The 27,544-nt window shown below is 43.2% G+C and overlaps 2 protein-coding genes, 2 non-coding genes and 1 pseudogene across 6 annotated transcripts; 1 reads left to right on the forward strand and 4 right to left on the reverse strand.

Moving 5' to 3' along the window:
* The first annotated feature begins 770 nt into the window (after positions 1 to 770).
* LOC104862463 lies at positions 771 to 1,499 on the forward strand (annotated as a pseudogene).
* A 3,793-nt stretch (positions 1,500 to 5,292) lies between these two features.
* On the reverse strand, positions 5,293 to 10,607 carry Rpsa (ribosomal protein SA). The gene is made up of 7 exons (XM_010624536.3): positions 10,520 to 10,607; positions 9,108 to 9,273; positions 8,208 to 8,326; positions 6,680 to 6,925; positions 5,883 to 6,011; positions 5,602 to 5,767; positions 5,293 to 5,464 (listed from the first exon to the last, which is right to left on the reverse strand). Exons 2-7 carry the CDS (start codon positions 9,238 to 9,240, stop codon positions 5,370 to 5,372), a joined length of 888 nt encoding a protein of 295 aa, XP_010622838.1. The 5' UTR covers positions 9,241 to 9,273; positions 10,520 to 10,607; the 3' UTR covers positions 5,293 to 5,369.
* Positions 6,471 to 6,619, reverse strand: LOC117285766. The gene has a single exon (XR_004516890.1). It is a non-coding gene; the product is annotated as a small nucleolar RNA SNORA62/SNORA6 family (small nucleolar RNA).
* LOC117285767 lies at positions 8,506 to 8,655 on the reverse strand. Its single transcript, XR_004516891.1, has one exon. It is a non-coding gene; the product is annotated as a small nucleolar RNA SNORA62/SNORA6 family (small nucleolar RNA).
* Positions 10,608 to 15,627: 5,020 nt separating the features above from the next.
* Positions 15,628 to 27,536, reverse strand: Slc25a38 (solute carrier family 25 member 38). 3 transcript variants are annotated; one of them, XM_010624531.3, is made up of 7 exons: positions 27,356 to 27,536; positions 22,733 to 22,854; positions 21,783 to 21,867; positions 19,889 to 20,068; positions 19,459 to 19,627; positions 17,527 to 17,693; positions 15,628 to 16,039 (listed from the first exon to the last, which is right to left on the reverse strand). In XM_010624531.3, exons 1-7 carry the CDS (start codon positions 27,512 to 27,514, stop codon positions 15,917 to 15,919), a joined length of 1,005 nt encoding a protein of 334 aa, XP_010622833.1. In that variant the 5' UTR covers positions 27,515 to 27,536; the 3' UTR covers positions 15,628 to 15,916. The 3 variants fall into 3 exon arrangements, with proteins under 3 accessions (XP_010622833.1, XP_010622832.1, XP_033618557.1); XM_010624530.3 differs by having other exon boundaries at positions 27,341 to 27,536; XM_033762666.1 differs by lacking the exon at positions 17,527 to 17,693 and having other exon boundaries at positions 15,951 to 16,039; positions 27,341 to 27,536.
* Positions 27,537 to 27,544: the final 8 nt, after the last annotated feature.

The raw sequence follows: 27,544 nt of genomic DNA on the forward strand, positions 1-27,544 counted from the left end.
ATCTTACAGGTGCGGAATATGCCAGGTTAGTCGGGGGCACTAGGTGACCTACACAACATCCTGCAGCTGCAGCACATTTTCTGCCAAGCTGGATGGGGTTTTGGGTGCTTTGTCCAGCCCAGATAAAAGATGGTGTTGAGGCTCAGGGTGGAGTCGGGCTGGCATCACACCATAAATGCTAATTTCTGTCCCCGCCTCCACTGCTTGGGGTTACACCAGGCTCAAAAGCCCAGTTTTAATGCTCGAGGTGCCCACCCACCCTCCCAAGCTCCCTGCCCTTGCTCTCCAGCCACCTGCATCTATCTCTCGAGCTCCAGGGTCTTCTAAGAAACAGTCTCCTTGTGACACGGACAATGTGTGACATGGACACTGGAGCTGCGTGGGCCAGGCCCAGGGCACAGCGCTGGTGGTAAAGTCCTGGGGTCAGGACTGTACATGACTTGTCCTTGACTTCTCTTGAGCCTTGAAGGGCTTTCTGAGTAACTGCTGTTAACCACTGTTCTCATTATTTTGTTAGGAAATTTTGTTTTCATAAAAACTGCCCCCAAAGGAGTTCCTAACAAAGGCACTGTTAGAAGCATCGCTGTGTAGGTGAGCAGACCTCAACTGACCTCACCAAGGTGCAGTGCAGCATCATCCATACAGTGACCGGTACTGGGATTTGGTACAGAATACCAGATTTCAGCTATTGAAAATGTGTGGATTTTCTTCTCATCATCGTATCCTATTCTAATTATGATCTGAAGATTATTACTCTTCTGGCTGGAACTATGGGGGGTGTCAAAGAGAAGAAAAAGAAGGTTCCTGCTGTGCCAGAAACCCTTAAGAAAAAGCAAAGACGTTTCACAGAACTGAAGGTAGTGTCTGAGAAAGAAGTTTGCTCAAAAAATGTTTTGAAAGGTGAGGAGGAAGTTCATCTATGAAAAAGCCAAGCACTGTCATAAGGGCTATAGACAGATGTGCAGAATTGAGATTCGAATGGCTAGGATGGCAAGGAAAGCTGGCAACTTCTCTGTACTGCAGATCCCAAATTGGCATGTGTCATCTGGATCGGGGATATCAGTGGTGTGAGTCCAAAGGTCTGCAAGGTGTTGCAGCCTCTTCGCCTTTGCCAAATCTTCAGTGGTAGGCTTGAGACTTCGATTAATGCTGAGAATTGTGGAACCATATACTGCATGGGATACCCAAACCTGAAGTCAGTAAATGCACTAATATACAAGCGTGGCTATGGCCAAATCAATAAGAAGCGAATGGCCTTGACCGGTAACAGACTGATTGCTTGATCTCTTGGTAAATACGGCATCACTTGCATGGAAGATCTGATTCATGAGATCTGTACTGTTGGAAAAATGCTTCAGAGTCCAGTAACTTCCTGTGGCTCTTCAAATTATCTCCTCCACGAGGTGGAATGAAGAAAAAGACCACCCATTTTGTGGAAGGTGGAGATGCTGGAAATAGGGAAGACCAAGGTCAATAGGCTTGACAGAAGGATGAGCTAAGGTACCTACCATGCTGTTTTTATGATTTGGTCAGTTAAAAAATAGTATCTGCCTTCAAAGAAATTATTATTTCACACTGTTTATTCCCTAAAACATCTAAATTTAACATCTGAGAACTTACTTCTTCGAAGTGAATTATTCTATTACATACAGGAAGTAAACCACATTAGAAACATGCTTGGTTTCCCATGTAAAATAAATTTTCATATTAAAAAAAATAAAACATATAACTTTAAGTAAGTGTTGTTAATGATGGGTCATCTAAAATAATTGTTTTGGGCTGTAATTAAAAGGTTTTTCAGGCCGGGGATTTAGCTGCTGCCTGCTTCTCAAGCGTAGGGACCTGAGTTCAATCCTTGGTACCAAGTAAATAAATAAATAGGATTTCTATGTAGAAAAAATATTGTTTTCTTAAAGTATTGAGGTGCCCTAAAAAGTACCAATAAACTCAATGATGATTTTAAAAAATTAAAGTATTGAGATGCTCTTGGTTAAATTTACAAACTAAATTTAAAAACAAAGGTTCTATGTTTTGCTAAAATAAGTTTCTTGAATTCTCATCTTTAGGCTTTCAGTTACCAAAAAGGGAGTTTTAAGAGAGTATTGAAATTTTAACCTGTAAAATGTTTTCAATAATCAGTTCATGATTGATTAAATAAGCAACTATTATCTTAGTTTTGACATAACATATAGACATGTATGTACACATCTAAAAATAAGCTAGGCTGTGTGTCTAAGCTTTAAAATTAAGTTTATATAATGAAGACTATGTAAGCTTCATACAAAGCAACCATTAGGTGCTCTCTTTTATACAATGTATGTTTAGACCTTAAACATAAGATTATCAAAATTTCACATCTCTTTACATTTAGTCCTGACATTTAAAGTTGATCTATATCTATTGGTTTTGATTAAACACTTTTGTAATTGTATAAATGATATACACTTGTATATTGAGTAATTAGTCTATTTGTGGTCATTAACACTGTTTCAAAAACTTAACAGAGCTGTGAAGATGTCTTTAACTCCTGTCAATATGGTTACACCTTATAGAACCCATTAAGGGAGTCTGAAATCTGTCTTAAGATATAGCCTACTGGCTCCATCTCAAAAGCGGTTCTCCAGTCTCAGCCTTCGCAATTGGATTCTGCTATTGGAATAATTTTTTTTTGCTCTTTCATGCAGCCCTAAGGGCCCTCTGTGTACTATTTCAACAGATGCCGTGTACAGAGGCCACGGTGGCCTCTCCACCAAGCCCAATATCCTTCCTCCCTTCACCCCATCCCACTTTCCCAAATGCATGAATAAAACAAAACAGGACATGTGGGGCCATTGGCCAGAGGTACGGTATGAGGTGGAGATACAGAGGCAAGGGGCTTTTGGAGCCACATGCCCCAAACCTCCTGGAATGCAGGATTAGAGATTAAAAGATAGCCTTTAGTCCAAGGAGGATCATACTGCTTAAGGAAGAAATACTCCTTAAGTAACCATGGCCTTCTCTCACACTCCCAATCATCGTTTAGGTTGGTTCCAAGGTCAGGTCACTAAACAGACAACCCTGATCTTCCTGCCCCACCCCCTTTCATTTTTCTCTTGCTTCCTGATTTTATCAATAAAAGGCCAAATATAAAAGGCCACAGAGGCTTCAGTTCAGGCTGTCACTGGAGACATTCTCACCTGAGGGGGGTCTCAGTTAACGGCAGCCTCCTCTGGGCCTTCTTGGGGTTCATATTGAACACGGACGCAGACTAATCCTCTCATCCTTTTTGCCATACCACAGTCATGAACTTCAACAGGATACTGTTTTTTGGTACTGGGGATCAAACTCAGATCCTTGTGCTTGCGTGGGTATTATTAGAAAAATGTTTATTGCCCAGAGTCCTAGGAAAGGCAGCGTCCCTAACGCATTTAAGAAAGCAGAGGAAGTGAAAAAAAAAAGGAAATGCTAGAGTTCTGGACAGGATTCAGTTTCTCTAAAGCACAAAAGCAAATCCCCAAGATGTGTGTCAACAGTTACAGGCTCCGTTCCAGCAAGTGGAATCTTAAGCATGTGAAGTACACAGTAAGTCATTTTCCAAATTCAGGCCAAACAAGTGAATTAAATGTACTGCAAACAAGTACTGGGTCAAAAACAAGACAAAAACACCCGTAAGGGGAAAAGAGAATTGAGAATAATGCTGGGTGTGGTGGCCCCACCTATAATCCCAGCATTTGGGATTGCCAGTTTGAGGCCAGCCTGAACTATATATAGCAAGATCATCTCAAAAAGCATTTTTTAGAAAAATCTATTCTGAAGACAGGTGCTGGCAAAGGGAGATGGTGCACTTGGGCCAATCAAAGGGCAGTGACAGGGAGACAAGTTTCTACCTCTCCTTAGCAATGGCCTGGGCTGAAGGAGGACCCAGTGTCCCTGGGGGAACTCAGGCTGCTAGCACTAGAGTAAGCTGCTAAGCCCCGATGACTGTCCTACGTTCAAGCAGCACTGATAAGCTAACTGGGGACACCATCAGGAAAGGAAGGTTTCACACAGCTAATGTTGGGACAGCACTGGCTCATCTCTGGCCAGAATTCTTTAGCAGTTGGAGCCACTGGAAGCAGGATCTCTCAGGAAGTCAGGCTACAAGCGAAACTCAATCAGGCTTAAGTGGATCTGAGAAATCCCATCAAGGACCTCCTGCACGGACATCATCTGTCCCTACCTTTGTGCAACTTCTTGGAAATGGCAAAATGCAGGAGCCACAGCAAGAGGAAATGCAAGCCTTTTGGTTGGACGCTGGGCATAGGAAATAGCCACAGCAGAGGATGGACATTGGAGGGGTCAAAGTCTCATCTGTGAGGTGACAAGATGTTTTCCTTTAACTCACTCCCTGCAAGGCAACCTCCGGCCATTTTGATGACAAATGAGGGGCGTTCCCTCCTGGTGTGCAGCTCCAGGTTCACCCTTCCAGCTGACCTGCTGGTCCTTCCCTGCTTCCCACCTTCTTCTGGTACCTGGAATCAAACTCAGGACCTTGCACTAGCCAGGCAGGCCTGGCTCCCTACCATCTTGAGCAAAAGTGGCAATAATATGCAAGGATTGATGCTTCAAGGGCTCTTCAGGGACTGCAGAGCAACAGTCCATGTGCCCACACTGCACTCCCCAGTCAGGTGTGCTTGCTGTCAAGATGGCTGAGCAGCATGGGATCCCCGTACTGCCTTCTATCAATGGAAGATGTCCTAAGGAACATGTGAAGACAACATATTCATCGCTGTGAATGTTTCAGGTCCCTCAAAAGCTGGGTCCAATCTAACAAATTTACTCCTTAAAAAACAAAACAAAACACCAGCAATGATCATTATTATAAAGTCAAATCTGGGCCTGGGATTTAGCTCAGTGGTTCCACCACCTGCCTTTCCAAGCGCAAGGACCCGAGTTTGATACCTAGTACTAAAAACAAAACAAAATCAATCTGGGACAGTATTTTAAATCGTGACACAGTATTATATGAAAATTCTATGCAAAACTCTTCCAGCGCCTATAAACACAAGATCAGTAATAGGAAGGTAAGGACTACACTAGTTTGCCTGAGGTGTGCCTGTAGGTACTAGAGATCACTCAAGCATGGCCATCCAAGGGTAAACAGCTATCAGAAGGCCTTGAAAAAAACATTCCCGGGATACTACTCATGCACAGCTCACATCTATTTTCAGAATAAAAACTCAAGAAAACAAGTAAAAACACTTGTTATTTACCCAGTGGCTGATGTAAAGAAATTCTAGCCATTTTGACTGAAAAAAAACGGAAGTAGACAACTTTTGGAAACTTGTGTTTTATTTTCCATCAACCTCTTTTCCACTTTGCTTCAGTTCAGTGTCCACAGAAGAAACAGTTCAAGACCACTCAGTGGTGGTTCCTACCCACTCAGTGGCCTGAGCAGTGGGGGCTGCAGACCAGTCTTCTGTGGCCGGTTGAGCACTCCAGTCTTCTGTTAAGAAAAGATCAAAAAGCCATCAGCACTGTCTCCAAAGCACTACTGGCCCTCCCCGCATCCCAGCAGCCATCTACGAAACACACTGCATATCCTGTCAGATACCTGTAAAAGCCCTTGGTCTTGATACATACCTGTAGGGAACTGCTGGATGGGCACAGAGGGCACCTGTACACCCTCAGACCAGTCTGCAACCTCAGGCTGAGCAGCAGTGAACTCTGGAGCTGGTGCAGTCCATTCGCCCTGAAATTCCTCCTTGGTCACAGCCTTTTCAGCAGCAGCCTGCTCTTCTTTCTCAATCTTGATTAAAAAAAAAAAAAAAGTTAGCAGGACCAACAATTTTGCTTCTAAAAAGCAGACCAAGGTGCCCCACTTGTTTTTGTTATGCATAAGCCTTTTGCAGAGGAAGCGTTACCTCTTCGGGATCCCTGTAGAAGTAGAGATCAGGCATGACCTCCCACGGGTGTTCACGGGAGATGGTGCCACGCATGCGCAGCACTTCCCGGGCCAGCATCCACCACATCAGACCCACTGAGTGAGCTCCCTGTGAAGAATGCCAATTTATTAACAGGCAACCCATCAGCCAGAAATGGCCCTGATCCACTCTCCAACCCCACATAGAAGTCCCTTGGTACCAAATGAAGCCCTATGTCGTAGGTTTAAAAATGATTCTAAAAGATTATTAGTCAAGGGATCTCAACCTTGATGGCACATTGGAATCACAGGGACCAGAAAACAAACCAAAACACCAAACTCTGGTAGCAGTGTGATTGAGGAAAGTGTCCCTGCACATTATCATGATAGTAACAAAAACTTATTTGGTAAATTTCAGTTTGTGCCAGTTTTAAGACCAGTTAACAAGCAGACCAATTTGAACCACACACAACCTACCTCTGTGGAAATGCAGTGTCCCTGGAAAACATAAAGGCCAAGTAATGCCAGAAAACAGGCCATCTTTCAGATGTTCTTATCTCTCCTTAAAGCTGCTACACATGAACACTATACTTGTAGCAAGAATTACTATCAAGCTCCACCCATTGGACCAGAGTGAAGTGTTAGCGAAAATCTTGCTGCTCGTGTAGCACACTACCTACACTTGGGAGTCCACAGGCCAGCCAGTGGCCTCAACTCCAAGCTCTAACAATGTGCAAAGGAACATCCAGTTCTTTTTTCCAGAGCACGCATGTGCAAACCAGATCCTGAAATTGTTACCTTGTTGTTGCAAGGGATGGCAATGTCCACGTAGCGCAGAGGAGAATCTGTGTTACATAGAGCAATGGTAGGCAGATTGACATAAGATGCCTCCGTGAGGGGCTGATGATCAGCCCTGGGATCTGTAACTACCAGAAGACGTGGTTCTCGGAAGGCTGCCTGGATCTGGTTAGTGAAGGTCCCAGGAGTGAAGCGGCCAGCGATAGGAGTAGCTCCAGTGGCGGCGGCAAACTTCAGCACAGCCCTCTTTGAGACAAGAAACAAAGAATAGGAGCGGTTCACAGGAACACTGTGTGCTAACGCCAGTTCTGAAATAACCCAGCCTATCTAGCAGAACTGCTCACACCCTTTCTTCAAAAATGAAGCCTTCAGGGCTGGGGATTTAGCTCAGTGGTTCCAGCACCTGCTTTGCAAGTGCAAGGACCTGAGTTCGATTCCCAGTACCAACCAACCAAACAAACAAAAAACCCTTCACATTAACATTTAAAGCATTAGGAGCCAAGAGTACAGCTCAGTGGCACCTATCTACATGTCCCTAACTCTGTGCCTTTCTGCCTATTGAAATGTGCTCTCCACCCTCACTTCCCCTTAGATGTCTTATTGGCTCCCTTATTTCTACTTGGAACCCTCCTGCCTCATCTTCTCAGAGTACCAGGATTACAGGGGTCTACCACCATGCCTGGGTTTAAGTACCAAAGAGATTACTTTCTCAAGTGACTGGCAAATTATAGGCTCACATGAAATGAATATATGTAACAGAATAGTGCTGCTATCAAATACTTTTGGTGCCTGGTCAAATTTAATCAGAGCTGCTATACCTTTCTGTGCCCATCCCTTTTTCCCTCTCCACAGAGATTTCTCTGCTATAGTCCAAGTACCCAGACAACTCTGCCTGGTACAACCTAGGCAAGCCGTTAATTTTCACCGAGGCAAACAAGCAGTCACTCAGTTCATTCTACAACAATAATTAAAAACTTTCTTCTATCACACCAAACTACAGGGGTCTAGACACAATTCTGCACATAAAATTGAGGGGGCCAGGTGTTATAGTACCCATCTGTAAACCCAGCACCCAGGAGGGCTGAGGAAGGACTGCTCTTGAATTCCACACCAGCCTGCAGAAGACATGAGACCCTGTCTCAAAAATCAAATTAAAAAAACCACTCAGAGAACCTGTGTTATCATCAATGCTGAAAAAAATGCTGCTGCTCTGTAATTTTTAAATTTGCCAAAAATTGGGGTGAAAGAAATTATTCTAGAACTCTGACGTCAATCTGTAACTGACTTAAATAAATCTAAATTTTCTCAAGAGGAAAAAAACAAAAACAAAAAACCCCTCAAAACAGAACCAGAGCAAAAAGAATAAAAAAGTTTGATCTTGCTAATCATTAAAAAAAAATATTCAAGACATTTTCAAGTCACCAAAGATCCTTAAGATTGGGAGAGGAGGACTAGTATCCTACCCTACGAAAATCTTCTGAAATGAAATAAGCTTTATTTGTATAAAAACAAGCATGGGTTCACAAACCTGGCCAGTGTTCCTAGAGGATATGACACTGACATCAGCAGGGTTTTCAATGGCGACTATGGCTCGTGCTGCCAGCAGAAGCTTTTCCCAGGTCCGCTTCAGATTTATGATGTAGATTCCTAGGTGGGAACATACATGTTTAGGAATCGGGGACTGAATCCAGGACTTCATGTATGCCAAGCACACATTGTACCCAGCTACATGGAATATTTTGTTTGTTCTTTTGGTACTGGGGATCAAACTCAGGACCTTGCACTTTTGAGTACATGGAATTTTTAAAGGCAGTGAATAAAGCAGAGTATGTGGCAGCAAGTACTATCAAACTCCAGTCACAGAGGCTGGCTCTATTGCTGTTAGTGAAAATCCTGCCATTAATGTAGCACACTTCCGACACCCAGAAGCTCACTGGCCAAGACTGGCCTCCACCTGGGCTTTAATAATGTGCAATGTGACTCAGTTGGCAAAGTTCGTATTTTCCTTTCTTCCCTCTGTACCAACCATTAGGCCTCTTGGCACTTTTCCCATGATATCATCTTTTAGCGGCAATGTGCTGAGAAAGTAACTTGTTAACTTAATGCCCCTTACATCCTTACCACAGCCAACCTCTCCTCCAGTTCTACTAATGCTTATTCCTACCTCTTGTCCTAGTTTCCACTCAGAATTCAGTCCCATACACCTGTTGCAGTATCTATGGAACAGAAGGCCCTAACAGGAACTTGTCTTCACTTTTCATACCTTCTTACAATCCAATCAAGCCCCATAACTCAGCAATTGCCAGACTCTTCCACTAGAGCTTAGAAACTTTCCTCCCAACCACGATCAACAGTACTGCTTATTAAAATGGCACAACTGCAACTTGTACATACAGCTAAAATAACAAAAATCGAAGTAGTAACTGACCATCACTTTTCCTTTTGTAGATATACTGTTCCATCTGGAAATCCAGGTTGGTGCCACCTAAGTGGGTTCCTGCAGCAAGGAATTTGAGGACATCCTCCTCCTTCATTTGCAGAACATCAAGGGCTCCGGACATTGTGAAAGTTTCCCTTTAAGTTACGATGGGAATCTGAAAAAAAAAAAAAATTAGTTTACCTTCTACGTGAGGCACTGAGTTTAAGAGTATCAGGAGGGAAATAGAACACTCCCACATATGTCACACACTACAAATGAAGCAAATCTTGCAAAGAAAAGCAGTATGGACTACAGAACATCAAAGTAATAAAACCAGAAAGCAGCAGTTTAAATTTTATACTGGGGGGAGGGCTGTGGAGACAGGGTCTCAATACGTAGTCCAGGTTGGCCTTCAACTCGAAGCAATCCTACCTCAGCCTCCCAAACGCTATTAACAGGCATATGCCACCAAGCCCAGTTCTTCATACTTTTGAAAGTACATACAAGTGAAGGAAAAATTGTGGAAAAGCAAAGGTAATTAAATGTGAAAAAAGCATCGCATCTGGGGGTATATAAGGTCAACAGGTTTCAGGTATTTCTAAAAGACTGTAAGCAGGTATTTCAGAATTACTCCATGCCATTTGTAGCAAGCTTGTGCTTCTTCCACGAAAGTTGAGTAACTAAACTGCGAACTACATTAGGTGGCTGGGAAGCTTCACTAGAAGAATAGCTCTTGGGTTTTAAGGTGGGGTCCTGAGTGGGTGACCGCATGACCCCTCAATCCAGAGATAATTATACATAAGCAGGGCATGGGCATTTTCAGTCGTTTAGTGGCCACACGTGGCTCTTTGTGTTTACAACGACCAACTGGAACTCAGAATCTCTGACCCAGTTTTTCAACATGTAGGGTTTGTAGAAACAGATTTTAGCAGCAAACTGGTTACGTTGCAGCTTAATATGGAGTGGCTGTAAATCTTCTGGCAGGGAGGGTGCTGCATTCTATACTCCTTGAAGAAGTTCATCCTTGGTCCAAAGCCCTAGTTCACTCTTCATTCTTGTTTCAGTTCCCATCAATATGGCTGAAAACGCAACTCTACCTCAGGCCCTTCCCCTAAAGAGCTGCCTCGCTAGTAGACTATGACTCAACTAGCCAGAAAGCCGGTCAAAATGAGCGCCTGGGCTCGATCGCCGCTGGGAGCTGGGGCCCGACGGCCAGCGGCGTGATTCAAGGACGCGATCTCTGCCGGCCCCACCTCAACTGTTGACAGGCTGCGGCGGGCCGAGCCGGCCACGTGCAAAACGCGCCGCGACCAAGCGCACTCCCAGCCTGACCGGCTTTGCTCCGCTCTTCGCATCCCTTTCGCCCACGAAGCTCTTTCTGGCGGTCTTAAGAGGCGATGGGAGACCCACAGACGACTCACCAAGAACAACGCCGTATGGACCCCGCCTGGGCAACGAGGAAAGGACAGGCCGCCGGAAATGATGTCATTATATAGTCCACCTCTAGCCAATGACAGAGAAACCCGAGCGGAAGAAGGGCGTCCCGAGGCGGGGCTTCCTTTCCGGAAGGCGGGCGCAGGCTCACACTGGGCGGGGTTCCGCGTCGCAGTCGCTGTCCCGCGCTGGCTGCCGAGGTAACTTTGGGGCGCGGGTGTGGGGCCGAAGACGCAGTCTCGTAAGTGGAACCGCGGCCCATAGTTGCCCGAGGCCCTGGATTCGGTCCCAAGCACACTGTAAAACCCAGAGCAAACACCGCCGCTGTCCCTGCACTTCGCGCCTCTCTGGTACTGACTGCAGCGCCGGATGGTTCACATCCGCGAGTCTAAATGTTAACCCGGAGCGGTGGTTTTTCGTTTTTTTGGAGAACGGCTTGATAACAAGTAATTAATATTTTTAATGTTTGCCTACAGAAAGTTTCTCTGAAAATGAAAAAGCATACACAGATAATATAAAAAGTTTTACAATGAAAAAGATTGCAATATGTCAATAGGATGTCAATAAAAATCCATTTTGTCCAATACAGTAACAGCCGTTTAAAAATAATTGATTTTATGTTGCCAAAAACTACAGAATGAGGGCCATCATGAAAAAGTTTTGAAGCTCAGCATTAAAAGCTGACAAAACAGATGGTAGTGGTGTCTCAACCTTGGCTGCCTTAAGACTCAGTTGGAGTTTAACAGGCCCTACCCCAAACGAAGAAACTGTTTTAAAAATAGCTCCTACATAATCCCAATTAATGTGCAGCCAAGCTGAGAACCATTGATGTAAGAGTGGGTGGCTTTTTGGGGGTAATTTTTTAGGTTTTTTTGGGGGGTGAGGGGAGTACGGGGGACCTTGTGCTTGGGAAGTGGGTGCGGTGACACTGAGCTAAATCCCCAGCCCCTTTTAGTATTTTTAAAATGAGGAACATGGGTTGGTTGTAAATTGAAACAGTGCAGGGCAGTGGACAATAAGTTCAAAGCCAGCTGAAGAAAGCTCACTGGTGCCTTCATTTCTGAGCTTTAATACTTATTCAGGAGAAAGGAGGTGGCACAGCTGGCTGGGACAGTACGTGGGACCTGTTAATGACAAGTCCCCGGGACACTTAGGACAGGAGCTCCCACCAGAGGGGGATGGTATAAAAGCCGCTATCATGGGTGAGTGCATAGGGTAGCCTGGGAAGCCTTTCTCGAAGGAAGTGTGTACTTCTCCCACCCCCACCCCCATGTACTTTTATATTAGTTTTTACCTTTTTTCTTTGTTCTGCCCAACTTAGGTCTGCCGAGCTGGTTTCTCCTATACTCATTTACTCAACACTTTTCAAATAAAATTTTGGCATCGTTTCTGGCTTGTCCAGTGCAATTTGTTTGAACTACACGGTAATATCACAAAAAATACTGAAAAGGGAAAAATAAGTTCTTGCAGCTTGGGATATGTGCTAAGGGCGTTTCATTTAGCATTGGAATCAATGTTCACAAAGGCAAATTTCAGTCTTCAGAGAAAATTATACCATTTTTCCTAGGTGTGTTTGTCACCCTTTGTCCCCCAACAAATGAAGTCTCGACAGGACTTGTGACTGAAATTCCCCAGCCCAGTGTAAAGAGGGCAGATCTGCATGTCTACCCCGCTCTGCCATGGCACCTCTGTGGTTCAGGCTCCCTGGCCTGCAGATGAGGGTCGAGAGACTAGAAAAGCCTTGAAAAAAGGACGTGGGAGGCAGCAGCTCCACTCAACCTCCTTCCCCTGTCTTTCATTCCTTACTGCTTCCTCCAGCATGAAAGCTCACAAGCTCACCCCACTCGTGCTTGGGTGCCACTAGGGTTACGGCCCTCCTCTATCTGCTTCCATACCCCTACCCAGATTATTTTATTTTTTGGTATCAGAGATCAAACTTGCAAGGCAGGCAGCAGCACCACTGAACTAAACCCCGGGCCTCCTACTCAGATTATTTTGAATAAGGTATTTCAATCTAAAATCTATGATGTGAACTTACTGTAAACTTAAAAAATCATGAAGTAAATTTAGTACATGTATTAGTTGAATTGTGCCCCGCATCATATGTAGTGTCTGAATATGACTTAGAAATATTGGCATATGTAATTTGTTTTTTTCATTGTTGTTTTTGTACTGGGGATGGAACCTAGGGCTTGCATTAAGCTACATCCCCAGCCTTTTTCAATATTTTTTCAGACAAGATCTCAGCCAGCTCACTGAATTGCTGGGTTTGAACTTGTGGTCTTCCTGTCTCAGCCTCCTGAAGTGCTAGGATTATGGGTGTGCACCACCATGCCCAGCTTGCATATGCAAAGTAAAATGAGGTCATCCTAAAGAATAGGGTGAGCCCTAATCTTATAACTGGAGTCCTTACCTCTACAAACTGTGAGCTAAATAAACCTTTCCTCCCTTAATTGATAGCCACTTAGATCACAGCCCATGTTCTTAACCACAAGACCTCCACTCCTCCCTAGATAAAGTCATGGCTTGTCCAAAGTTGAAAGAAAATACTTGGATAGTAGACAGGTTATTAGCAACAAGTGCTGAAGGGGATGTGGAGAAACTGGAACCACCACACACTGCTACCAGGAATGTACAATAGTACGTGTGGCCATTCTGGGGTACTTTCTCAAAGTATAAAACACAGAATCACCACATAACCCACCTATTCTAGTTTTACACAGTGGATAAAAATATATGGTATTTAAATTGTTAAATATACTACAGTAAAATATTGCCACTGATTGACTTCAAAATACTCCCCCCTCACTTCAAAAGCATCCCATTATTCTTGCCACTTTCTGAAGCAGCTCTGGAAGTTTTTGTTTTATTTTCCTCAGTACTGGGGATCGAACTCAGGAACTTGCATTTGCAAGATAGGCTAGGCACCACTGAACTAAATCCCTGGCCCTGGAAGTTCTGTTGTGTCTTAAAGACACAAGATCAAAAGTATGCTCAACCCTGCTGCTGAGTGCCAAAGGAAAAGCAGGCTCAAAAGACATTACATTGTATTTTCCTATGAATGAATCTAATTTCTCATTCTTTATGGCTGAGTAGTATTCCATTTTATAGAAAAACCACTTTTTTTTTTTTTTTGGTGGTACCGGGGATTGAACTCAGGTCCTTGCGCTTGCGAGGCAGGCCACCGCACTGCTGAGCTAAATCCCCGGCCCTGAAAAACCACATCTTTAGCCAGTTTCCAACTGATGGGCAAATGGGCAATTTCCAAGTTTTGGCTATTACAAACTGCTGCTATAAACATAGGTGTGCATATATCACTGTTATATGATTCTTTTAATTCTTTTGGAAAGATAAATACCCTGAGTGAAATAAATAAGTCACACACACATGTGTAAATACCGAATAGTTTCTCTGGTGTGAAAAACTATAATAGTACATAAGATCCTAAAGAGATAATTGACCATGTGAAATAGGAAGAAAAGGGCTAAAGGTGTAGGGAAAGTGGAAAGGGTAGGGGAAAGGTAAGAAGGGAAAAGAAAAAAAGGAAATAAAGTGTTTGTAAATGGGGAGGGGAGGAGGGGTGAAGGGGGGGCAGGGACAAGGGGAAAAAATGAGAACCAAGACCTGTCATGTAAAGGTACAAGATCCCAATAATTAATGTACATTACATTGATGTAATTGTACTGTATACCTAAAATGTACCAATAAACTAAAAAAAAAAAAAAGACATTATATTGTATCCTCACTCCACTTCTGGCTCTTCCCCAAAGTCAAAATGACCATAAAAGGTAAACATTTTCAATCAATTCAGAACACTGAAGCAGCCAGGACAATGTAAAAAGGAGTTCATGAAAGAGAACTTCCAGAATGCTTTGGAAAGCAGCAAGAATGATGGGATAAATGTGTTCAAAGCAAGGTGGGGTATTTTGAGAGGGAGTGAATGGCAATGTTTTTACAGTAATACATGTTTTCAAACATTCACCATATTTTTCAGTCACACTGAGTACACTGAAGCATACAACCACAGGCTGGTACACGAACATTCATAGAGTCATTATTTATGATACTGTCAAAGTGGAAACCCATTAAGTGATTAATGAATACAGTATAGTTCACTGTGTAGTGTCCACATGTGTATAGTGAACTTTTTTCCTTGTCATTATTCCTCAATATAGTACATAACTGTAGTATTTATATTGTATTAGGTATTAAAGTAACAAATTATTTAAAATATATAGGTTTTATGTAAATACATTTTTTTCATGAGGAACTTAAAAATCCTTGGATTTTGGTGTCTCTCGATGCTGAGGTCTAACTGTACATGCATACAATAAAAATATTTGCACATAAGAAACAAAATATTGAAAATGCCACATCATGAGTGAATCTCAGAAACATTCTAGCTGGAAGGCAAAAGACTACAAATTCTATGACTCCACTGTGTAAGCGTCCAGAAAAAACTTATGAACAGATGAGTAGTGGGCTGCAGAACGAGAAGTCATAAAGAGGGAGGGACAGAATGTCCTGGGGATGAGTATGATCTAAAGCTGACTTATGGTGATGGTTGTATCATCAGTAAATTTACTAAAAATCACTGAACTGTACATCTGAAATAGATGAACCATAGAATATATAAAATAGTTTTTTAAACTTTAAAAAAATAACTTTGTCACTCAACCTAGAACTATTTTGTTGTTTTCAACAGACTGACAAAATACACTATTTAGGATTTCTAAACAGCTTTCATTAATAAAGTGCTTTACTTTATTCATCTGAACTTTAGTTGTAGAAAATGCCAGAATAGCTTAGATTTGACATAGTGCTTGCTATAGCTAAGATCAAACAATTTTCTTTGTACATTTGGAGGCACATAAGTCACTGCCCCATTCTCCAGAGGCTCTAAGTTGGCCAAGGATCAATTAAATAATGACTTCTGTTCTTCCTCCTCAGGAAAGCACCTCAGACACAATCTGCAGGCTGCTGACAGTGAATGCTACCTAGATGCTGTCTTCCCCAGGGCAGTCCCTCAGATGGCAGGAGGCCCTGTTTCTCTGGATTGTGACTCCTTGTACAAGCTCATCCCAAAGAAGACTGTACTGCAGGTGAGGCCACTTGGCAAAGCTCTCTCTGAAAATGCCTTGCCAGTATCCATGTGGGGTGTGCAGACCTTGCTCCCAACTCCCCAGGGTGCTATGTGTACTGGTGACTCCTCTTCTGGAAGACTGAGGGCTCCAGTCAGATCCTCTATCTCCCTGAATGGAAGCCAAAGCAACAGTGTTATTGCCTGTCTCCAGGCAAGACTTCACCTGACTGCAGAGTGCAATAAAGCAGCACTTGGCAACAAATAAGCAGGATGACAGTACACTCTTTCCCATCCTTTCCTGTCAGGACTTTAGGCCCATCTTTGCCATCATCTCTTCATAGACTGTCCATGCCATTGCTGCCATCAGAGTTCTGCGGAGGGCCCGTGGGATGCTGCCTTGGAAGAAGCCACGCAGCCCATAGACCTATGAAGAAAATAAATGTCAAACTCCAGAAGCAAAGTAACAATAGAATTACCTATCTGACACCAGAGTGTCGCTGTATTGCTCCATTTTTTGAGTCTTAAACTTCATGCCAGATCTGTGACAAGAGTCCAAGAGTATTACCAATAAACTTAAAAAGAATCTTTTCGAGCAGTTGCTAGTCTTTACATTTTTAGCTATGCTCTATCTAGGGGAATTTCTTAGTGAAAAAGCTCTTTGGGGGAGAGATACAAAAGACTGAACCCAAACTTGTGCTAAGCATGTTTTCTAACAGAAATACACCCTCAGCCCCCTTAGCATATGCAGGGTTGCTGTGGACAGCTGTACAGTTTGCAAACTGCACAGAACTTCTGAGCCACAGTGGCAGATGAAATTCAGATAAAGGTTTATTTGCTAAGCCCTGGATCCTGGATCCAGGGCGAAGCAAAAAGTGCTTTCTTGTTATTTGTCTATCAGGAAAGGCATATTTTTTGGAATTCACTATATGTACTCAAAGGTGTTTTTTTTTGGTACCAGGCATCGAACTCAGGAATTCACTACACGTTCTATTGGTGGCCCTACCTTTTTTTTTTGTTTTTTGTTTTTTTTTGAGACAGGGTCTCGCTATGCAGTTCAGGCTGGCCTTGAACTCCCAGTGATCCTCTTGCCTCAGTCTCCCATGTGCTGGGATTCTAAGTGTGTTACACCATGCCAGGCTCTGGCCCCAGAACACTTCTTCCTCCCTGAATCTAAAATGATTTGCAGTTTCACAAACACTGAAAAATATAACTTGTTCCAAAAGGGCCAATGCTTTTTTGGTTTTAAAAGCACTACTTTTTAATAGTGCACTAGTACCCCTTACATCTAGAACTTCTTAGCTTCAATAACACCACGTACCCATTTGTACCAGAGGAAATTGCTAGAACAAAATAAAATGCGTGCTTTTTTCTGATTATTGTCTTAGATCCTTAATTAGTTTTAGAGCCACCGAGATTTTCTGATTCAGTAGAATCAAGCCATCTGCATATTGATGCACCAGAAGTCCTGACGTAGCTACCTCCTGTCTTAGAAAAACATAGGCTTTGTGATTCTTTTTTTTTTTCCTTTCTTCTTTTTGGTACTAGGGATGGAACTTGGGATACTGTGGAACCACTGAGCTAAATCCCCAGGCCAGTTTTGTGATTCTTAATCTGGGCAACACATTGGAATTACTGAGGATCTTTAAAAGAACTTTTTTCTTTCTTTTTTGGTGTAGGGACTGAACCCTGGGCCTCCCATGTAATAAGCACATGTACTACCAGTGGGCTACATACACCATTAGCCTCTGAGAAAATGACTGATATTGGGTCCCCAACCATCCTGGATTTTTATCTGGAAATATACATTTATAGAAGGTCCCCAAATGATTCTAATATGAGCAACAGACAAGAACTGCTTTAGAGAGAATTCCTAAACCACAACAAGAACAAGTACTTATGCTACAATCTTACTTTGAAAATGAGTGTTACTGCTTGGCCAATCCACTGAAACTTCACTGGGGAGAGCTGCATGTGAGTTTTGATAACATCTGCAGGTTGAGTTAACAACGAGGCCAGAATACCAGCAAATATCCCACAGCTAAAATTCACAACAGGAATGAAGGCTACATCAGACTGGTCTGAAATAGAGCAAATGTAACCTGCAGTTAGAAATCTCACATTCATCAGAGAAAGTAGCCCATCAATGCAAGTTGCCCATCCATTCTTTCCAAAACTCAGAAAGATACAAATTCAAACTAAATTTTTAAAGATGCAACTAATACATGTGGAATGGAATAATGGAGGCAGAAAAGCATCCTTTTCAAAACCATGATCACAATTCATTAAAGATGCTAGAACATACAGGTAAAAGAAACAGGATTCAAAGTTATCTTCCCACAAAGATTCTAGGAAGTTACAAAAGAAAAGCTGTAAGTTTTCAGGGGAAACACCTGGCAGACACTAACAGATCCAAGTGATGAAAAGTTATCCAAAATAGGACACAGTATCAGAAGCCTCCTGATATAAACATAGCACCACATACGTGGTTTACTTTCTAAAAATGTGTAGCCAAATCCGATCATCTAAACACATCACATAATACTAGATTTTAGGTGTTAACAAATGGTCTATGCTCCTAGAAATGAACAAAAATTGCCACAAAATACATTATTGGGACAACCACTGAAATAGAAATACAAAGAACTGTATCTATCTATGTTATACTTCCTAAATTCAATAAGATATAAGGGACTGTCCTTGTTCTTAGGAAATACATACTGAGGTATTTAAGGATAAAGGGGCAGTGAGTCTACAATTTAGACTCAGAAAGAGTGCCGTTTTTGTGGGGTTTTTTTTGTAAGTTTAAAATTATTTCCAAGTATGAAATAAAGAAAAGTGAGAATTAAAAATATACTCCCAGCAGTCAGGAATATAGCTCAGTAACATAGTACACGGGTGAGGCCCTGCGTCTAATCCTTAGCAACACACACACACACACACACACACACACACACACACACACACTCTTTCATTCTTCCTTACCGCCACTGACATTCTTTTCTGTCACAAAATGTCTTGAGTGCAGGTCATACCTACTGTGCATAGGAGAAGCAGCAAATCCCTCAAAGCACCCTGGCTGCAGCTGACCACTGGTCTTGAAGGAGAATATTCCAACTTTCCTAGTTACCCCATATACCTTACTAAATGCAGCCTCCACTTAAGATGGATATTTACTGCCCACAAACTTTGTCCACAAAGGTTTCAAAAAACTTTAACTGGCAACATGGCAAGGAAGGTGAAAATGTTTTTTTTTTCCCTCACAATCCTAAGTCAAGCTGTGCATGGTGGTGCATGCCTGTAATCCCAGCACTTGGGAGGCTGAGGCAGGAAATTTGCCACCAACCTAGACTACATAGTGAGTTCAAGGCCACTCTGAACTACACAGCAAAACCATGTGTCAAAAACAAACAAAGAAACGAACACACACACACACACACACACACACACACACAAATATCCTAAGGCATCCATGTTTCCCAAACTTGTGTGATGAGGATCACACCAGATGCTTCTTGAAAAATACAGACTCTCACACTGTACCCCAAGGCTGCTGACGAGGTAGAGTTGTATGGACAAGTCTGGGATATACTGTTGCAGGACCTCTGCAAAACAGTATTTTAATTTTCAACCAGCAGCCTCCCCACTCCAAAATTATAGCAGCACAAGTACTCTTTGACGTAGGAGGATATAAATTCCAAGGGCAAGAGCTAAATCTGTCACTTCCACCTTGACATCCCAACACCAAGCCCACATAAAACTAATGAAGTCTCATCTCCCAGAGAAAGCAGAGAACCCACTATCTCGCAGACACCTCTTTCCCACCACATCTTCCTTTACCCATACCGTGGAGCACTATGCTTTTGGTCTGGCTGTAAAACATCAGGTAGATTCCTGAAAAGGGTGCATCACGAAGGAGAGTGGCTGTCAGGCCACTGAAGAGGCCTCGGTGGCCCTCGCTGAGATAGATGCTCCTCAGGGCTTTGTAGATGCTCTCATAGCCATACCTCCCACTCTACAAAAGGAGCACAGATTTAAGTAACTGACAGAGAAACTGCACTTGAGCAATGACCCAACACAAATTCAGGTTTTGCAGCATCCCTAAGACACTGTGGCTCTAGCTCACATGTAGTTTGGAGAGCCTTCAAACAAGGCATCTGACAATATCTAACTCTTAAGTCAGTAAGTATATAAACCAGGAGCTGACCACCAGTGGTTACTACCCCAGGAGCTAGTAGCTCTGTGTACTCATTCTAAAGCACTAAAGCAAACCCACCTCATAGCGTGTTTTGATCACTGTGATGGGCGACATGCAGACCCCTGCAACAGATCGAGAGCCCATGCCCAGTATGATTGACTCCAGGGGACTGGGAGGATGATCTCGCAGGAAATACTGTTTCAAAGAGTAGAGAGTGCCAAAGTAGATTCCAACACCAGGGACACATCTCACGATGGACTGCAGAAAAAGGGAGGAATGATAAAATCAAAGAACAACACTGTAAGACAGTGTACTAGCTAGGTTTTCCCAAGAGATGCCAAGATGACCTAAATGCAGGTAATTTAAGGAGTGGCAGCAATACTAACATTGAGTGGGGAAAGAAAGGTTACAGGAATACACTATGATAAAGTTGTGTGAGTATCTCTTGCTGTCTAATTATACTGTACTCCCCTTTCTTGGTGATAAAAAATGATAAAATGCCTATGTGAAGGGATGAAGTGGTGTGAATGACACAGGCACTGTGATGCTTGACCTTTTGACAATACGTTAGAAGGAGGATCATCAAGCAATGACAATGTTGATGTTTGGATGTCAAGAGCAGATGATACTGATGGTTGGGAATCCTTAATAGTTAGGTTTTCTGTGGAAACCTTTTGGAAGAATATTGTAATTGGAAGCTGTTATCGCTTTAATTCATCAAAGAGGCTCTACCCACCCCCGTGATCATTCGCATGACTTTAATGCAGCATTCTGTCCAAGGATATTACATAACTTTGTCCTTTAATGTCTATGTAATTTGAAACACCTCAGCAAATTTTGACGTCTGTATCGCTGGCTGTGCTCCAGTTTCTTTTCCTCTGTACATGACTCAACAAGTTACTTCAAGCACATCCCTCTGTATTTGTACTGTTGCCTCCTTAGCACTTTCACGAATGCAGGTTCTATTGGGCATGTTCATGTAGATGAGCCTGGTATCATCGAAGCAACTGAAGACTTGCTTTGGATGGTGTCTTTTCTCCTTCACCAACTTCTTCAGTCCTGCTGGTAATGTAGCAGCAGCTTCTTCTACCAGATATAGCTGCTTCAGTAATTTCTGTATTTTTCAGGCCCAACCTACTTCTGAACCTGGGTCACCATCCTTTACTTGCACTAAATGGAGTCACTCATTTCAGAGGATCTCTTGCTGAAGTTGTCATATAGGTTCAATGATTTCTAGCACAACACAATGCCATCAACTAGAACACATTCTGTGTTCACGTCTACAAACTTAATGACTTTTCTATCTTAACTATGTACTTATCACACAATATGACTATAATATTTGTAATTTGAGGTGCAATAGCAAAACTAGTACAAATTTCTTTTTCCTTCACAATTTCATAGATAGAAGATTCATTCTTGCCATAGATCTTGGTGATCTCAGTATGGAACTTTTTTCCCTCCTGAAGTCAAGAACTTTTACCTTTTCTCCTAAGCGCTTTACAGCTTCTCTGTGACACATACCAATTGCCAAATCACTACTTTTGCATGGTGGGGCTGTTATGAAGTAAAATAAGGGTTATCTGAAACAAGCACTATGGTGCCTCAACAGCCAACCAGATAACTGCGATGGCTATGAAATGACTAATGGGAGGTGGCACATACCATGCAGATGTGCTAGACAAAGGGATGACTCACCTCTTGGACTGGAGGGACCAAGGAGGACAGCCTGAGAGTTCATCAAACTACTCAAAACAGTGCATCTTTTAAAATTTATGAACTGTTTATTTTCAGGATTCCCATTTAATATTTTCAAACTGAGTTGAGCTGCAGTGGACACCATAGAACATAAAATCATAGATGGGGGGACTACTGTACCCCGACCACTCCTGACTCTTGTGTATCCTAGGAGCTGGGAAGAGGAATGAGAGATGGCTGCTACAATACAACCCACACCCAGAAAGCTGCTTACGGGGGACATCCCTTTCCAAAGGCCCAAAAGACTCTCTGTGCGCACCACCTTCAAGAGTACAGTCAACATCCCAACATGTCTGGACCTGAAGGCAGATAAGACAGAAACAAGAAACATTACTTAGGCCACTTCCCGCTCCAAGACTTCTATTTATTCACCCTACTTATTTCTTTTCCTTTTTTTTTGATAGTAGAGATGGAACCCAGGGCCTGATGTTGAGCTATAACCTTAGCCCTTTATCTTGAAACACAGTGTCAGCAAGTTGCTCAGGCTGGCTTTGAACTTTGGGCCCTGCTGTCCTAGATTCCCAAGTAACTGGGATTATAGTTGTATTCTACCATATCTAATTTTTATATATCACTTTCTAAAACAGGAATTTCTTCAGTGCCTTCTAGAATTATTCTTGACAGGTGTACATTTCTAACTGTCCATTTACACTGTAATCCAAGGGATAACCTCCCATTTTATACACACTTTATATAATTCTTGTATTAGGCTCCACACAGGTGGACAAAATAAGACACTCAAAACTGACATTATTTCCAGAAAGCCACCCACTCCCAGACAGTACAATACCACAATGCACATACTATATACAATTCCTTTTACCAATCAATTTATTTAATAACCTAGTCATGGTAACTATAGTTCCATCATTAAACAAGGAATACCTGCACAGTTATCACAAGCTAGCACAATAAAATGAAAATGTTATCAAGGTAGATCCTACAGAAATGGTAGCAAATGATCCCATTCAATTAAAGAAATCAACACATATAAAACTACATTCATAGCAAAAAGCACATAGAAAACACATGGAAGTTTGGCATGTCTATTTTTCTCACTGAGCATCCACCAGAATGAAAACTGATTAACTGGTAAAAATGCTCCAGTAATCTAAGACGCTGTTAAACCCAGTTCCTCAATGAAATGCAGGTGGCAGGCCCTACCCATGGTCTGAGGGCTGGAGAGTCTGCAGGCGTGTTTTAAGGAGATCCAGAGGCTGGAGAAGTAGGGTGGAACAGGTGCCACTGATGGAGCCACACAGGAAAGCCTTTATCACTGGATGTAACTGAAGGACAAGAGAACATTTTGTCAGCAGCTCTACACAGTAAACCAAATAGCTTTCTCCACACCTGGACTAGGGACTTCCTTTATGAGGCTCTTTTACTCATTTGCTGGTGCCTCATATTGTCTTCACATCTAAGAGAAGGAAAACTGTAGCTGGGAACCATGCTTGAATGTTGGTGGGGACACTGGGCACTCTAAGTGGTGTGTGTCTCTCTGGTGTTCGTACTGCTAATAATTTTGTTCCTACTAAGCAACACATCTATTTCCATGTCACTTACCACATTTCTCTGTTTGTTCTGACTGAAAAAAGATACCAATCATTTCTTTATATTTGGAAAAACAAAACTAATCAAATGTAATGTTAATGCTAACCTACTGGTTTCCAAGCTCTATTGGCTATAGGATCTGTGGATATTTATAGGGACAAGTCAAATCAGATGTCATTTTAAGCACAGCACAGTGTAAAAAAGAAATATCACTTTCAGCATAATCTATAGACTTTCTTTGTTTAAAATTTTCTCTTCCATTACAACAACCCATTTCACTGGGATCTAAGCAAACCACAGACGGCTTCTCTGAGCAGGAGCCACCCTGGGGTTGCTGCCTTTCTTCAGCTCTTGCATTATTACACACATAGGCTTATCCATAGGCACCACCTGGGAGGCAGAATGTCTTCAGATTCTAACCCTATCTCACTCAAACACATCTGAGGTTCCCCATACCAGTACTAGCATGACAGCAGTATCTTCCTTCCTAGTCCCTTAGGACCCAGTAGAAGCACAAACAAGGGTGAAAAGCATTTTTAAAAGCTTTCTTCTCCAAGGAAATATTTGGTAACTTCCATCTACAAAGACCTCTTCTGTCACCGAGTGGCACTTGCACTATTTTTTTTTTTTTAATAAATGACACACTGTTGCCCTAAAACATTAATAAGATGAATATAAAGTTTTTCATTGACTACATCACATAGTTACTATCAGGAACTGAAATGTCTGTAATCTGCAGTACTTGTTTCACAGAGGAGAGAGATCATCCCAATTTCCATCAAGTGAGCAAGTTATAACTACAATTACAAAACTAAGGGGAGGGGGTGGGATGCAGCTCAGTGGCACAGGGCCTGGCAAGTACAAGGTCCTGAGTTCAATTCCCAGTACTGAAGGGGAAAAAGAAAGACTAAGGGGAGGACTTACTATAGTCACATAACTAAATACTGGAGCTTACAACCACATTCCTCTAGTCTCTGATGTATTAACAGGTGGTTTGTAACAGTAGGTAAAATCAAGCCAAGTGCAACATTCACAGAGTGCTGTGTTCTTCAGCATCCATGAGTCCTGTGGCATCCATGATGTACAGAGTCCTGGGCCTCTTCCTTCCCTGTCATCTCTGCTTGGAAACAATCTCCAAAGTCTCCATCTTTCCAGCCCAACATTGTAGCACCTCCATTCTCTCTTTGCCAGTCACTCTCAGGCCCTCAGTCGCTGTCCAGCTCAACCTTCTCCACTAAAGCAGCTCTGAGGGGTTGTTACACCCTGTACAGCACAGGCATCCTTTCCAGCCCTTCTCCAGTTTCTTAAGACCTCTACCTTCCCTCCAGGGACTACCAGCATCTCAAATTCAACAGGTCTAAAGTGGAAACGTGGCCAACAGTTCTTCACACACTTGCCTCTTCTGCAGTCCACACTGGGACATCCCGGGCATCAGGCTGGAGACCTGGGAGACACACAAAATTCACTCTATCTTGTGACTGTTTCTACTGACTGGCCCCTAAGTCTTCCTTGTATCAACCTATTAACAAGTAGACCCTCTCTAAAGAATAATGAGTTTGTTCAGGAATGAGCAGGGGACTTGCAAGTCTGCAGTATGTGTGCCACTCAGATGACAGGCATGTGTGAAAGTTATTGCAAGGGGAAGCTTTTTAAAAAGCAAAAAGGAAGTCCACATAAGCTGTTTTAAAACAAAACACACTGATCACAGAAACTCCCCTGCAGGAGCTGACATTTTCTGGTTGGCCACTACTAAGAACTTTTCTTCACAGAAATGACCTTGACTGAAAAGTCGTAGTTAGCAAAGATACTTGCAAGGTTGTGATTAAACCATCTCTTGTGATAGCTATTATTATAACACAAATATGCACGTGAGCCTGCCTGGCTCCATTTAGTTTGGTTTTTTTATATAAGTAACTCCATTTGGGTGCTGACTACTTCTACATCCTCACATGTCCATTCTGAGGGCCTCCTTGCCAGTCTCCAGCCTCAGTTGTGCCAATCTACCCTCCAGCCTACTCCTGGGGCATCAGTGGGTGAGGCATCTACATCCACCAAGCCAAAAAATCACCTTACATGCTAGGATTTAAACCCACTTTACTGATAAAATAGAAGTTCACACTAGTTGCAAATGTGCCCTAAGTCACAGGGTTGAAGCTATTGGCCAGGACTCAAAGTTCACACTCTCTTTTCTATGTTCTCAGGCTGACATGAAAATCTAGGACACTCCTTATGTGGGTAGCTCTGCCAACCACTACTAGATACTTCTTTCTTGTATGTGTGGTGCTGAGGGTCAAATGTAGAGTCTTTGCACTGAGTTATATATTCAGCCCTTTTCAATTTTTTTATTTTAAATAATACATATCTGCACCATGCTCCCCCACTCCAACACTCCCATAGCTTCAATGTCCATCCTTCTATCCGCACAGGCAGCCTCTTTCCAGAGCTCTCCCTTGCACCCAACCTTCTCCTCCTCCAGGCGCCCCGTCAGTAAATACCCTGCCATTTATCTACCTAGCTTCCCAAACCACAAACCCAGGCCTCCTCCTTGACTTCTTTTCTCCACATTTGCTCATTCTACTTCCTGAACAGCTCCCAAACACCAACTTCCTTTATTCATCCTGGCTCTGAGCCCCACCATCTCCTGCTTGGTGATGGCCACCACCTCACCACCTAATTTCTTGGACCCCTCTAATCCACTCTCTACCCTGAAGCGAGTCATTTTGGTGCAAAATCCTTCAATGAGAAATTTAATGTTTTTCAGGATTTAGTTACCAAATTTTAAAAAGATATAATAACATAGTGATAAAATATTAGAAACTATAGGCATCACATAAATTTGTCATTAATACTCACGGAAATAAAATTTGTAAAAATTTGGTACCTTCAACTGCTCCATATTTCTCTCAGGACAAAGTACAAACCACTGGCTCCAAGGGCTTCTTGTGTCACACAGCACCTTGCTTTCTGGGCCTATGTGCTCACCTTCCTTCTAATGTAACTCTGCCATAGCAGATAATAACTGCCTTCCTCACACTCCTGAAAATAGATATATTGTCTCTCTGCCCTAGTTCTTCTATTGTTCCCTAACTTTCCTCCTTGGGACTTCTGCAGTAGCACTTGTGTCCATCTACTTTACGTCTGAGGGATCAGCACAAAGGCGGTCAGGACTCCTCCTGTCCGTCTGGTTCGCGGTAGCATTTCAAGAACAGACCAGGGAGCCTGGTACACAGGTGTTCAACAGTGATAAATGAATGACTTGTCATCTATGAGGAAGCCTGTACATGGCTCTCCTTTGAGCAAAATTCCAAAGGATAAAGAGCAATGGACTCTGAATATCCCAGGACAGCTTAAACTCCCTCTGGCCCTTTGCTACAGACAGACTATGGGAATGACGCCGCTACAGCTTCTGAGCAGTTCTCCTGAGCGCTGCTTACTTTGTGCTCCCACAGGGATTGCACCTAATTTAACGCTGTGGTTTAAACTCACCTTCACGCCATGCCCCTAAACTACCTTTTCAACGTATTTATGTTCACAGCAGTGACTGGATATACTTTTGGCTTAAAGAATATTGTTGAGTAGAGCCCATAACTTTAAGAATTTTGTAATTTTCAAGGTCTATTAACGCATAGCAGATATCAAAAGTACACCAGTAATACAAATTAATCTCTAAGGGGCAAAACAAACAAAACAGCAGGTAATTGAATGGCCTCAAGATTTTGTCAGTGGTGGACCCCACCTCGAGAGTGGGTTTAAGCTCCTATCACCACCTTGCGGTGCTGGGGTTGGGGATGGAACCCAAGTACTCTAGCAGGCTAAGAGCACTCCCTACCCATGAACTAACCCTTCTGGCCCTGCAGAGTCGACCTAATTTTTAAAAATTAGCTCAAAGCTATTCAAGGTATAGGGAGGTGGGTAATCACAAAAGAATACAAAAAAGAAAAGAGCAAAGAGTAGCACTTGACTAATTTGCAAACTGTTGGCCTAGGCCCAGAGGACTGGCGGGGGGAGAGGGAGGCGCTACTCTGGCCCCGCCCCAGGCCCGCCAAACACCGCGGGCGGCCGCGCGGTAGCCAATCCAGAGCGCAGGAGGCGTGGCAAGGCCGGTCCCTCAGCTTCGGGAGCCCAAATCGGGACACCGAGAGGGTGGCCACCTGTCGTTCTCCCGACACCACCCTCTGCCACGCCCCGCGCCGACGCCCGCAGCCCAACCACGCCCCTCACCAGCAGCGTGCTCACACTGTCTCCGATGCCCTGCGGAGGCAGCAGCTCGGCCCGAGTCTTCTGAATCATGGGCGAGGAGGCCGCGAGCGCGGGGGCCGCCGGCGACGGTGCAGGGCAGGGAGGCGCCCCTGAGCGCGCAGCCGCAAGGGCCCCACCGCTCCGCCCTCCCGCCATCCCCGCAGCACTTCCGCGCACCCGGGGGAG

The sequence above is a fragment of the Fukomys damarensis genome, unplaced genomic scaffold (genome assembly GCF_012274545.1).
Source record: "Fukomys damarensis isolate Sample0158 unplaced genomic scaffold, DMR_v1.0_HiC HiC_scaffold_12, whole genome shotgun sequence".
Classification (NCBI taxonomy): Eukaryota; Metazoa; Chordata; class Mammalia; order Rodentia; family Bathyergidae; genus Fukomys; species Fukomys damarensis.